The 13,348-nt window shown below is 38.6% G+C and overlaps 3 protein-coding genes across 5 annotated transcripts; 2 read left to right on the top strand and 1 right to left on the bottom strand.

Annotated features, from left to right (window-relative positions):
- The first annotated feature begins 27 nt into the window (after positions 1–27).
- Positions 28–3,804, top strand: LOC125587456. 2 transcript variants are annotated; one of them, XM_048757977.1, is made up of 5 exons: positions 28–998; positions 1,190–1,379; positions 1,480–1,602; positions 1,697–1,882; positions 3,428–3,804. In XM_048757977.1, the coding sequence occupies exons 2-5, from the start codon at positions 1,281–1,283 to the stop codon at positions 3,626–3,628; spliced, it is 609 nt and encodes a 202-aa protein (XP_048613934.1). In that variant the 5' UTR covers positions 28–998; positions 1,190–1,280; the 3' UTR covers positions 3,629–3,804. The 2 variants fall into 2 exon arrangements, with proteins under 2 accessions (XP_048613934.1, XP_048613933.1); XM_048757976.1 differs by having other exon boundaries at positions 1,176–1,379.
- A 525-nt stretch (positions 3,805–4,329) lies between these two features.
- Positions 4,330–9,502, top strand: LOC106357940 (ADP-ribosylation factor GTPase-activating protein AGD4). Of its 2 annotated transcripts, XM_013797663.3 has the most exons (19): positions 4,330–4,549; positions 4,669–4,745; positions 5,118–5,218; positions 5,380–5,450; positions 5,636–5,698; positions 5,817–5,861; positions 5,958–6,023; positions 6,172–6,219; positions 6,305–6,400; positions 6,506–6,547; positions 6,621–6,827; positions 6,948–7,073; positions 7,185–7,397; positions 7,480–7,566; positions 7,653–7,898; positions 8,148–8,269; positions 8,379–8,469; positions 8,582–9,027; positions 9,148–9,502. In XM_013797663.3, the coding sequence occupies exons 1-19, from the start codon at positions 4,502–4,504 to the stop codon at positions 9,260–9,262; spliced, it is 2,310 nt and encodes a 769-aa protein (XP_013653117.2). In that variant the 5' UTR covers positions 4,330–4,501; the 3' UTR covers positions 9,263–9,502. The 2 variants fall into 2 exon arrangements, with proteins under 2 accessions (XP_013653117.2, XP_022558462.2); XM_022702741.2 differs by lacking the exons at positions 4,330–4,549; positions 4,669–4,745; positions 5,118–5,218; positions 5,380–5,450 and having other exon boundaries at positions 6,298–6,400.
- Positions 9,493–12,407, bottom strand: LOC106357941 (inactive leucine-rich repeat receptor-like serine/threonine-protein kinase At1g60630). The gene is made up of 2 exons (XM_013797664.3): positions 10,414–12,407; positions 9,493–10,347 (listed from the first exon to the last, which is right to left on the bottom strand). The coding sequence occupies exons 1-2, from the start codon at positions 11,741–11,743 to the stop codon at positions 9,686–9,688; spliced, it is 1,992 nt and encodes a 663-aa protein (XP_013653118.1). The 5' UTR covers positions 11,744–12,407; the 3' UTR covers positions 9,493–9,685.
- Between the last annotated feature and the right edge of the window lie 941 nt (positions 12,408–13,348).

The following is a 13,348-nucleotide window of genomic DNA, read 5'->3' as shown; positions in this document are numbered from 1 at the left end:
CTTTCATGGCCTGCAAACCAAGTTATAATCATTTGTTTTACATTAATGTAAGAGACGTAGGAAGTTTATATGGTTGTGCAAAAAAAAAAGAAAAAAAAGGGAAGTTTATATGAATGTACAATCCACGACGTTGCACAACCATATAAACTTCCTAAGTAGCCGTAATCAAATTAGAGATTATTACATTCGGTTTTGTTTTAATTTAGTTGTGATTGTTGTAGGATTGGGCAACAATAGAGTACGGAAAGAGAAATATAGTTTCATAGAGAAGAAAGAAAATAGAGTCTATCAAAAGAGAGATAAGGAGGGCAGAAAATGAGATTAAATCTTTGAAGAAGATGATGACAAGTATTGGCCAAAGAAACTTGTTTACATGACGAGTTGTTTTGAGAACCACTTAAAGTTAATATATGTATACTGTCACTTGTAAACATAATTTAATGTTAGAAGAATAACAAATGAAATATAAAATTTTAATACGTTTTATTATATTTTTATCTTGGTTGGAGAAATTTTATCAACGGTGGATGATCCTCATTTGACCAAAAAAACTTTATTGTGTAGTTGAATCGATATTAGAAAATAAAATAAAGGTGGTTCAAACCAAGTTTCGTGGCGTGCAAACCAAGTTCTAAATAGTGTGGTAAGCTCTTCTTAATATAATAGAAAAGGATTTAGTCAGTTTATTATATATCAAAGTCCGAGACATGTATTTAATTTGAACTCATAATATTTTCTTCCACATTGATAAACCAGTCTTCCATTTTCCTGCAAAACCTAACATAAATCTTCTCCGAGGCTTCATCTGGTTCTGAATATGGAGATTGCAGAAATTGGTAGAAAGAAAAGCAACCAAAGTGTTCGACATCAACAGCAGCATCCAGGTGAACTCAGGAAGCAACAACACCGAGTCGAGGCTAATAGAAGAGAGCGAAAAAATGGTAGAAGAGCTACAACAACAAATGTCTTACACTGGAAGAAAATATCTTGAGTAACAGGTATGCATGCTTATTGATAGAGAAGTGTTCATTTAGGACAACGGAAAAATATCACTCAAATACTTTTTGAAATAAATAGTTATCTCTCTCTCTGACTATCTCTGTGTATAGCTTGTGAATGAATTAACCAGGCTTGATATTGCTACATGTGTATGTTTACTCTTCAAAAAAAACCAGCTTGATATTGGCAGTGCCAAGTCGAAGCTGGCAAGCTACAGATTGGACTATGGATGGAGTTACGGAGATTTGATATATAGGAATTCCGAGTTGGATCGAAAAAAGATGGAGCTTGAAAAGCTAACTTTCACTCATGGTGCATATCGTGACAAGAAGGCTGTTCTATATTTCTCTTTCGGAAGAGAACCAGAAGTTAACATTCATGTGAGAAAACCCTAATCATTTATCCTTCTTTTTGTTTCCTTGCTCGATCTCAAAATGTTGAGAGTTAAAAACAAAAGCTAACAATAATGTATAATTACAGAACCTAAATTACCGGATGCTGCATGAGGCACGTAGCATGGTTGGGGAAAGACACCTTCTCGATATGGCTAATACAAATAAATATAGTAGTTCTGGTTCTTCTCACAAAAAGCTCGATCAACAAGTTACGTTTGTTTTTTTACTAAACCATTTTGTTGTTGGTGTCGGATATGCTCTTAATTAACATCCCTGATAACTTCGTTTGTTCTATCAAGCAGATTTGTTGGTTACGCCATCATCTTTGGATGACATGTGGACTTAGTAGCATAAGCGATCAACGCACAGACAGGAAAAAGCTAGCGGAACTTGAAATCGAGAGAGAACAGTTATTTCTTAATGCTCCAATAAAAGGCTCCCTATGGAATTCATTGCCGTCTACTATGGCTTTACGAAAACAGATTCAGGTAATCAATTCATTAGTATGTCTAGCGTGACAAAACATCTCCCTAGTGTAGGAAAATGAATTAATAAATAAGGTTTATACGGTTGGCACAATAAACTTATAGGAATTTATATTATGTCACCCAGTAACTGCGTATAACTCACTATATATATTCTGTCACCAAAGAGTGGGACACTCGATTACTGGAGCAATATGTAGCTCAAGAAGACATCCCGATGATTCAGAGTTTGGCCATTAGTCCTACTCATCGACGTGATACATTTTGCTGGAGTTACACAAAGACTGGACAATATACTGTCAAATCGGGATATTGGGTTCCGACAAACTTGATGAAAGGTGAAGAGGAGTTAGAAGTTCTACAGCCGAGCATCATAAAACTTCAAGCCTTCGCTTGGAAGGTGAATGCGCCACAAAAGATCTGCCATCTTATATGGCAACTAATATCTGGACAGATAGCCGTAACAAGAAATCTGGTACGACGCAACATGAGATGTGACAATTACTGCCCAAGATGTGGAGCACCAGAAGAGACCGTTACTCATGCTATCTTTGAGTGTCCACCGGCCTTACAAGCATGGGAGTTATCACAAACACCATCGAGCTCTGGAATCTTTTCTGTATCGAGTATTTACGCTAATATGGACTTCCTTTTTTGGAGGAAGAATGATATTCTGGAACCAGAAGAGGACATAGACCCTTATCCTTGGATAATTTGGTTTATCTGGAAAGCTAGGAATGATAAGTTGTTTAGAGGCATAAACAGAGATCCATTGGAGCTAGTCAGGTATGCAGAGAGTGAGTGCCAAGCTTGGTACAATGCAAGAGACTCGGTGCCGGTTCTACCAAAATGTACAGACTATTGAAGAACCACAAGTCTTAAGCTTGGGTAATATCTGCACGGTGGATGGTTCATGGACTTCCACAGCTCAATTTAGTGGAATAGGATGGGTCTGGAAGGATGCAATGGGGAAGATACAACTCATGGGGTCAAGGAACTTACGGAGGAGGGAGACATCGTTACACTCGGAACTGGAAGCTTTAAAGTGGGCAATGGAGAACATGATACAACACTCGACTTGTCAAGAGTTTGGGACGGACTGCAAGGATCTGATAGCAATGATGGAACAGCCACAAGATTGGCCCAACTTCTCAACTGAGCTGGAAAACATTCAAACTCTTCGGTTGTGTTTTTCAGACTTCAAGATTACCTATATTCCGAGGACGCAGAATGAGATTGCCGATGCGCTTGCTAGAAATGCACGTTCTTTTCATAGATCATTATGTTTTATTGGTTGTTCTATTCCGGTCTGGATTCCTAGACCACTTCAAGTTTGAGTAATAGAAGACCCGTTTGCTGTCAAAAAAAAAAAAATTCACTATATATATTCTGTAGTTACGTGTAAACTGTAGATATATATAGGTCTTTTTTTTTTTTTGTTCAAATAGATATATATAGGTCTGTATTCTTAATTTTCAAGAAAATTCCAGAAGTAGTATTCTGCTTGTTCGTCACTTATGATAAGTATATAAACTCTGTTTGTTGTAGTCTTTGGAGCCAAGTAAAGAGAGAAGGGTAAAAAAATTTTCAGAGAGAAGAAAAGAGATAGACTCCAACAAAAGAGAACTGAGAAAGGCAGAGAATGAGATTAAGTCTCTGAGAAAAACAATGGAGAGGATTCGCCAGAAAAAGCAGAAAGCTTTGCAAACTCTTTCACACCTTAAGCAGTCGTCTCAAGAACCAGTGTAAATTGTTCTCTATATCGTCACTTCTAAACACAATGTTTCTTTCTCTGTGTGATAAACCACTTGTAAACATAGCATATAGTAAAATAAGAAAACGGTTGTTCAAGAGAAAAAGAAGTAAAATAAGAAAACTATGATTAACTCTGTATTTTTTCCATTAATATGTACAAAGTTTAGACATGGCCGATCTAACTTTTAGAAAAAACTTGTAATTCCCTACAAAAAAATACAAATTTATGTCTTTATTTTTCATATAATTTTTTTATAATGTCTTATATATAATTAAACTTTTGTAAAATAATTGGGATGTTCCAAGCGGGTGGTTCCTTTGCTTGTGCTCCAAACCATGCCTGGTTCAGAGGGTGTGAAATGCAGAATTGATGTGAGCTTGAGATCGTAAATGGATAAAATATCAAGTTTTCATGGATGTTAAACAGATTCAAATGAGTGAATATAATGCAGTTTAATTATATATAGTTTTAAGAACATAACCATTTTGAAAAATGATTTGTTATTTGTTATTTTGATACTACACACTAATTATGAAATTCATACGATCTTGAACAAAGAAAAAACATCTTGCAAATAAAACGATATATACCCATTCACACTATAAAAAGCCCAGATACACCAATTCATACCAAAAAGCCCATTAAAAGAGTTATTACAAAAAAAATAAAAGATAGGAAGGGGTATATTTGAAAATATAAAGAAGTTGTGGATGCTACTGGCTGTTCCGAAGCAATCAATCACCATCAATAATCATACCAACTAATAACGCCTCTGAATCTCTCGCCAGATCCATTTCAAACCGAATCACAAAGCTTGATTCGAAGCTTCCCTTTCTTGTCTGATAGTTTCTTCCTTTGTTTCATCAATGGCGGCCTTTATCAATCTGGAAGACTCCCCAATGTTTCAGAAACAGGTGAAATTCGAATGCTGCTGAATACTTGGACGTTTTTGGTTCATGTTTAAATTTTTTTTAATTTCAGGTTAATTTTGTGAAAGTTTTGAAATTTACTGTCTTTGATTTGATTGGATCAGGTTTGTTCCTTGGAAGGGACAGCTGAAGAGCTTAAAGATCGTTGTCAGAAGCTATACAAAGGTGTTAAGAAGTTTATGTATGTCTCAAAATATCTATCCTTTTCTTTTTTTACTACTGTCTTAATCTCATTGTCTGGTCTTTTCTGTGTGTATAAAGATTCTAAGAATACCATTTGTGGCATAATTTTTCATGAAATTGAAGTTAAGAGTATTGGTACCATTTTGTCCCTTCTCGTACTTAATTAGCAATCGAGGATTAACTGTCTGAGCATTAAAGCTTTGTTGTTGATTGTTTTTCTATTTTCATGTAAATCTTCTTTGATCACGTCTTGCTTTCTTTTGGAGTTCATTCCTTTGTGGCATCTCTCCAACCTTATCTCACTATTTTTTTTTTTGGTTGCTTCTCCACTACGTGACTGATATGAATTTCATCGATTTTTCTTCTATAGGGGAGTTCTGGGAGAAGCATCAAAAGGAGAAAGTGCCTTTGCAGATTGTCTTGAAGAATTTGGGGCTGGACATGATGATCCTATCAGTCTTTCAATTGGAGGTTAGTGATTTATATATATATATATTACTTCGTAGCTTAAGACATCATTTTTCAGTTTATGTTTCTTCTCCACTTCTCCTAGTCATTGCCTTTAATGAAACCCTACATCATGTCTCTCACATCTGACTTATTTGATTGGGTATTCTTGTGTGTGACACCAGGCCCCGTTATATCCAAATTCATAAATACTCTTCGAGAGCTTGCCTCTTATAAGGAGTTTCTTTGCTCACAGGTATTGCTCTCATAGACTCAATAGTATCTTGTGACAATAGTAAATGCTAGTAAAGACTAAGATGCCATGCCCAACATCATCTAGAGCATATTTTTGTTTGGTTTTTAAAAAACGAAGATTTGGTTAGGATAGTAATTCAGAGTTTCCTGTCTTTGATTGTTTTCTTGAAATGATCATTTACGTAGGTGGAGCATGTGTTACTTGAGAGGTTGATGAACTTTATTAATGTTGATCTACAGGAAGCTAAGGTATTCAATTATGTCTCCTAATTTTGAGAAATTTATTTATTTTTCCTAGTCTCAAATTTATATGATCGAAAACTCATGCGTTTTCTAATCATCCGCTATGTTGTTTTTTGCTTTGCAGGAGTCTCGCCATCGATTTGATAAAGCTGCTCATTCCTATGATCAGGTACTTGTCTATAGAGTCTATAGCTTCTTGTGAATGTAATTGTAATTGATATTCTTGATCTTAAGTGGTGTAATGAGTTTTCTTATCTACTTGTAGTCTCGTGAGAAGTTTGTGTCTCTAAAGAAGAATACAAGAGGAGAAATTGTTGCGGAGTTGGAAGAGGTAGAACATTTAGTTTTCTGATGTATTTCTTTTTCGTTTATATTCTCTTTTTGACACGCCAGAAATTAGATGCTCTTCTTTCTTAATATTGTTTCGCACGCTCTTCCTTGCATGGTAACTTATTTGTGCTGTGTCATCCGAGTGACAGGATCTGGAGAACTCAAAGTCAACATTTGAGAAGAGCCGTTTTAACCTCGTATGCTTACCTCTACTAACAGAAGCCGCTACCATTTACTTTCAATATTTGTACTACTAAATTTTGCTTTGGTTGAAGAATCCAGGTCAACTCACTGATGACTATTGAAGCTAAAAAGAAGTATGAGTTTTTGGAATCTATAAGTGCAATTATGGATGCTCATCTCAGATATTTTAAACTTGTAGGCTCTCTAATTCTACATTTTGAATCTTTACCATCTAAGACCAACCAAATTTGACATATGTGTCCTGATTTGATCCTTAACTTGATGTCTTTTTTTTTTCAGGGATATGACTTGCTGGGTCAACTGGAACCATATATCCATCAGGTACAAAACTTTAGTTTTAGATGAGCAGAAGTACTGAAGTCCACCGACGCTGATACTTGTATGACTCTTACAGATATTAACATATGCACAACAGTCAAAAGAACAGTCGAAGATTGAACAAGATCGACTAGCTAGACGTATTCAAGAATTCAGAACGCAGTCTGAATTAGACAGCCAGCAACTTGCCGCTAATGCGGAGATCTCTGGTGTCAATGGAAACCGTGTTGTAGGAACTATCCCTTATAAAAATACCGAAACAAGTTTAACAGCAGACAAGGAAGTAAGTGTTTGTTTCCCAATGCAATTATGCAGCACACAGAGACTTGTTCTGTGTTTCAGCATTGTATGAATTGATTCTGGTCTTACGAGGTTTCTTTTTTTTTGTTTTGTACGGATGCAGGTAATTAAACAAGGGTATTTATTAAAGCGATCATCAAGTTTGAGAACTGATTGGAAAAGGAAGTTTTTTGTCCTTGATAGTCATGGCTCCATGTACTATTACAGAAACAATGGCAATAAATCAATGGTACGTGTGCGCAGACCTCTTTAACCTGCCTCAATTCCATTAGAGACATCCATAAAGAGTTTCTATTTGTTTTTAACGGTCGATTTTTTTTTTTATCTGCTATATTCTCAGGGATCACAGCATCACTATAGTGGTTCTTCTGACCATACCGGCGTCTTTGGTCGGTTCCGTGCAAGACACAATCGATCAGCTTCTCTCACTGAAGGCAGCTTAGGCTATAAAACCATCGATCTCCGCACTTGTTTGATAAAATTGGATGCAGAAGACATGGATCTCAGGCTATGTTTCAGAATCATTTCTCCTCAAAAAACTTACACACTTCAGGTACCCACTTTACTCCCTATAGGACATGTATGGTCGAGTCTGTTACAATGGTAATCAGTCGTACATTTTATACTCTGACCAGGCTGAAAATGGAGCGGATAGGATGGACTGGGTAAACAAAATCACAGCAGCTATAGGGACGCTTCTGAATTCTCATTTTCTGCAACAGGTTTGACACAATAAGTCTCTTTCATTTACAATCTGAATTGATAAAGGAAGTTTCCTGCTAATACAGATCGTTTTTTTTTTTTGCAGTCGCCAGTTCAGTACACTGGTTCTGCTCCTCCAAAAGGTGTTGTCTCCATGGATCAGAGTCAACATAATGATGCAAGACGAGATATGGGGGACGATGTCTCCACAATACTCAGAGGCATTGCAGGGAATAATGTATGTGCAGAGTGCAATGCTCCTGATCCCGATTGGGCATCGTTGAATCTTGGAGTCTTGTTGTGCATTCAGTGCTCTGGTGTACACAGGAACCTAGGGGTTCATATATCCAAGGTAATGAAGTTTGAACTAGTTTTGCAACAATTTTTTAGAGCATCTTTCCTTTTTGGAGGTAGTTTTGTCTTACACGGCCCAGTAGATCTGAAGTTTCTTTGGTAAACTCTCTCCAGCAGAGTTTATAGTTTCAGCAAAAGTCAACATCATTGTAGTTATAGCTTTTGGAGATTTTTTTTTTCTCTGGTGGTCTTTAGTGCTAGATCTCTAAGCTGATGTCATTGATTTTGTGAACCCCACAAACTGCAGGTGAGATCCCTCACACTAGATGTGAAAGTGTGGGAGCCAACGATCTTGGACTTATTTAGAAATTTGGGAAATTTGTACTGTAACTCACTGTGGGAAGGGCTACTTCACCTTGACGATGACTGGTATGGTTTCTAAGGATATATATAGTTTATATGCCAATCAGTGTTTTGTTTCATGACTCATACATGTAGCTGATGATGTAAAGTATTGTGTTTTTTTTTTTTTTTGCAGTGAAAACGAATCAACATTGTCACGTGCTTCAATTTCAAAACCATCTCCAGACGATTCCTTTACTGTGAAGGAGAAATACATTCTAGCGAAGGTAATGTATTAGTTCTTACATTCTAATGTCCAGTTCTTGAAATATGAGTATATTATATGATTTGTGAAAGGTGAAACTAAACACGAGTGATGATGATTTATGCTTGTGCTAGTACCTGGAGAAAGCATTAGTTATCAAAGACGAAAGCAAAGCCAACCCTTCTGCTGCAAGTAGAATATGGGAAGCTGTTCAAAGCAGAAACATACGAGAAATATACCGACTGATCGTAACTTCGGGGGATGTGAATTTCATCAACACCAAGTTCGATGACATAACTGATGTCGATGCTTATCATCACGCTGACGCATCAGAGGAAGCGGTAAAGAAAAGACGAGACCCAACTGCGTGTCAGAGAATCAAAGACTCCAACGAACCAGGAAACTGTCTTCAAGGATGTTCCTTGCTCCACGTGGCTTGTCACATTGGTGACTCTGTTTTGCTTGAACTGTTGTTGCAGTTTGGTGCTGACCCAAACATGAGAGATTACCACGGAAGGACTCCGTTGCACCATTGCATATCTTCAGGGAACCACAAATTTGCAAAGATTCTACTCCGAAGGTACATTTTAACATTTCAGGAACGCTCTCTTTCTTGTTTTAACTTTTGGATCAAACGAATGTTAGTAGTCAAACTAAACCGGTTATGTTCATATTTCTTGAACTGTTTTTGTGAAAACAGAGGCGCACGTCCATCGATAGAGGATGATGGAGGGCTAAGCGTGCTGGAAAGAGCAATGGAAATGGGAGCCATAACCGATGAAGAGCTCTTTCTTCTCTTAGCCGAGTGCGCTTAGAACCAACACTTTTGATTACATTTTGGAGACACCAGAATGCAAAACCATGGGCTGATTCAATTTGCTACAACTTCACAAATATTCTTGTTTGGGAATATAAAAGTTGTGGAATCTTTTATTGGAAAAAATAGATTAAAAAATTTACAAGTTACACTATAAGCAATGGAGATCTGGTTGTTTATATGTTCAAAACATTATAATTTTTTCTGTTTTGATTAATGAAGTTTATGTATCAAACTATTGAAACCTGTTATTGTCAAATTTTCTCAATGCCAACATCTCAAATTTAATAAAATCAACAGATCTCATGCAAGTCCTACAAGTCGATGAATCAAAATGACAAAAGGAAAGAAGCTTTACACTATGAACCCTACTTCAAGAATCACAAAAAGTTCTTCTAGGCAGGCACAGCCATTGTGTTCTCTATATGCTCACTTGATCTTCCCTTGGCAAGCTCTGAACTGTATCAGACCATCTCCCAGGTGAATGTTCGCTACTGTTAGACGAGAACGGCGCTTCGGCTCTTGCATCCCTCACCATCTTCAACACCTCTCTCATCACAGGCCTGTTTTCCGGTTGAATAGCCACGCAAACATTTGCGATACTCAAAAGCGCCTGAAGCTTCTCCTCTGATGCTTCGTTCCCCGAAGAAGTCGGTTCCTCACCTGATTCAGTCTCTTCTTCCCTCACCGCACGCACCCATCTAGAGATATCCGACCCGTATTCTTGAACAAGGTCCTGGAACGGTGTTCTACCCGTTAAAAGCTCGAGGAGAAGGACCCCGAAGCTGTAGACATCAGCAGGCTGCGTAGAGGCTCTCCGCGGGTCTCTACACTCTGGTGCTTTGTAAAAGAGAGATACCGCGCTCGTTTCTTCGGCCGAGTCGGGGTCATGGAGAGTGCTGAGGCCGTAATCCGTGAGGCAGGACTCGAAATCAGGACCTAATAGGACATTGGAGGACTTCAAGTTCCCATGAGTTAGGCCAGGGTTCTGATGTATGTAGAGCAGAGCTGAGGCTAAGTCCTCAGCTATTTTAAGACATGAAGTCCAGTGAAGAGGCTTCCCATTTCCAGAAGCTCGAGTTCCTACAAACACAAACACACACAATGAACTGACGAATGTGTCCAAGTTTCTAAATGCAATATACATACCGTGGATAAGAGTGAAGAGACTGCCATTGGGGAAGTAATCATAAACAAGCAAGCGTTCTTCTTTAGCCTGGAAGTAAGCTCTGAGAGAGACGAGGTTAGGGTGTCTGAGCTGTCCAAGGATCTCAACGTGTCTCTTGAACTCCTCCATGCGAGGATACCTCGCGTTCTTGAGCCTCTTCACAGTGACTATGAACCCAGACTCCATCACAGCCTTGTACGTGCTCCCTAACGTCCCTCTCCCCAGCGTCTCCGCCGAAGCTTTGAGCAGATCCTCCATGGTGTATCTCACCACCGTCGTCTCGCCTGAATCGCTTGCTCCGAGGAAAACGAGAGTCCCCACCGCTCCTTCCTCGCTTCTCTCCCATGAGAAGCCTCTGTCTTTCCTCTCGATGTCCCTCTCCGTCTCCGAAGCTCCTCCTCCTCCTCGGCCTTCTCCTTCTGCTTCAGCTATGCCTTTGCCTTTTCTATCGTCCCTCGGAGATTTCCTCTTCCGTCGACAGCAGAAGATGAGAACCGTCAGGAGAAGGATGAAGATTAAAACTCCCCCGGCGGCGCTTCCGGCGATGATTCCGATTAGTTTCGCTTTGTTCTCCTTCTTCGATGGTGTAGGCGCTGGTTTCGCCGACGGCGCAGGCGACGTTCCGCACGGGATTCGAATCTGATCGCCGCAGAGATCGGCGTTTCCGGCGAAAGAAGACTCGTCGAACTGCTTCAACCCTCGCGTCGGCGGGATTTGGCCGGAGAGTTTGTTGTTGGAGACGTTGAAGAATCTGAGACTCGTCTGGTTAAGAGGAGGAATCGAACCGGCGAAGAGATTGTCCTGAACCTCGAACGTGTACAGCCGCGAGAGACGGAGGAGCGAGGTCGGGATCTTGCCGGATAATCTGTTCCCGGAGAGGTTTATAGTTTTCAATCGGTGAAGCGAGGTGAGAGACTCCGGGAAGGAGCCGGTGAAGTTGTTGCCGTTGAGGTAAACCGATTTGAGATTTACTAAACCGGAGAGGTTAGGGATTGAACCGGAGAGTGAGTTTGATTTGAAACTGAGAACCCTAAGCTGGTCCAATTGGTTTAAGGTCCTCGAGTCGAGTGAACCGGTGAGGTTTAGATACTCGATAACGAGCTTCGAGACTCTTCCGTTGAGACATTCCTTGACGCCTTCCCAGCTGCAGAGATCTGTTCCTCGCCATGGAATCGAGTTTGATGGATCGATTGAGGATTTCAACGCGAGTAGAGAGTCAACGTCGCTGGATCTCGCCGGAGAAAGTAAACAGAGGAATAGTGTAGAAGCAAAGAGTAGGAACAATGTGGATGGAGGAGAAGAAGAGACCATGACTAACGACAGTGAATGGAATCAAGAAAGAATCAGAAATTAAATATACTGGTCGAATCGAGTTTCCATAAAAAGACAACCTATTAGTCGTCACTTTCCATTATTAGTCGCTTTTCAGATCTGCCCCATTTGTTAAAGCATCTCGATCGAAGGAAAAGGAAAAGGAAAGAAAGGATGGAGCTTTACTATGAAACTGGAAGAGACTAGAGAGAAGGAGAAGAAGGTGTGAGGGAGGGTCATCAATGGCGGAGGAAGGGAAATGGTCTGGTTGTGAGCATGAGGAGGAGTATTAATGAACATGTGAGAACTCTCTCTCTCACTTTGAGAGTATCTTTTCTCGAAGTTCTTGGTCGATGAAGATGTCACGTGAAGCCATGCCTGTAAAAAAACTCTTTTATTGTTTTTTTTTTCTCTCACTCAACCTTCTTCAATGCTCTCATGAATATTTTATATTTATATATATGGACACACATTATACCATTGATTAATAATGGTTTTTTATGAAGGAGAGACGAATAAGGGAAGAGGAAATAATAATTGACGTTATTACTACTTTCTTTCCCAGCCAGATTCAGAGACAGATGGGTTTTGGGGCCAAGGAGTTACTGCTGCTGAGCAAAAAAGTTTTGGAAGGAGAAGATAAATAAATAAAAAAGAGATAGTGAGATCAATGGTGGTGAGCAGAAGAAATGTGGTGGACATATTAATTAGTGGTGGTGCATAATTTTAAGTAAAGAGAGACATTGTATTTCGATTTTAAAATTGGTGTCTGGCTCCTCATGCCTCTAGCCAATTATTGAGCTTTCTTTTCAACCTCTTTTTTCTTGTTGAATATTCGAATAATTTATAGTAATTTATATTTCTCATACTTCATTCTGGACCGCTGGTTAGAATAACGAGGTAATTTACTTTTGGTCAAAAGTGTATGAGAAAATAAGAAGAAAGATAAACTTGCAACCTCATGGTTGGTGTTCCAAATATTTATTACACTAAAACGAGGATATTGAAGTAGTAATTAATTACGGATTTATGAGTTGCTTAGCTTAGGCGTGATGAAATGAAAGTGTAATAAAGATAAACTGTGACTTGAGTTCACGTAAAGGCTGAGCAAAATTTAACCAATGAATCCGGTCCATCACCAAACATCCAAGAAGAGACTGCTGTCATTTAATTGTCATTTATTTTGCTGACTTCTTTGACCTTCAATTCGTTCATGAGGGTTTCGACTTTGGAGTTGTAAATTAAAGAACACTAGATTTTGATCCGGGGGGATATTTGTTTTCTCTTTCCCATACATAAATTATTGATTTTAAACATTAATGGTATATATTTTTAACGCTAATCATATACTTAAATGTTTATATAAATATTTCAAATACAATAATTTTATAATGAGAAAAGGACAAAAATAGCACTAAATCAAGTTTTTGTTCCCAAACTAGCATTCAAGGTCAAAAGTCACAAAAATAGCACTTAATGTTTTATCAAAAGTCACAAACTTAGCGTTTAGAGTTAAAGGGTGGGGTTTAGGATTTAAGGTTTAGGGTTTAGAGTTTAGGGTTTAGGGTTTAAATTTTAGGGTTTAGGGTATAGAATTTAGGGTTT

Source organism: Brassica napus, chromosome C5, assembly GCF_020379485.1.
Source record: "Brassica napus cultivar Da-Ae chromosome C5, Da-Ae, whole genome shotgun sequence".
NCBI classification, from domain to species: domain Eukaryota; kingdom Viridiplantae; phylum Streptophyta; class Magnoliopsida; order Brassicales; family Brassicaceae; genus Brassica; species Brassica napus.
Note: the sequence above shows the minus strand (reverse complement) of the source record. Positions and strands in the feature narration are given on the sequence as shown.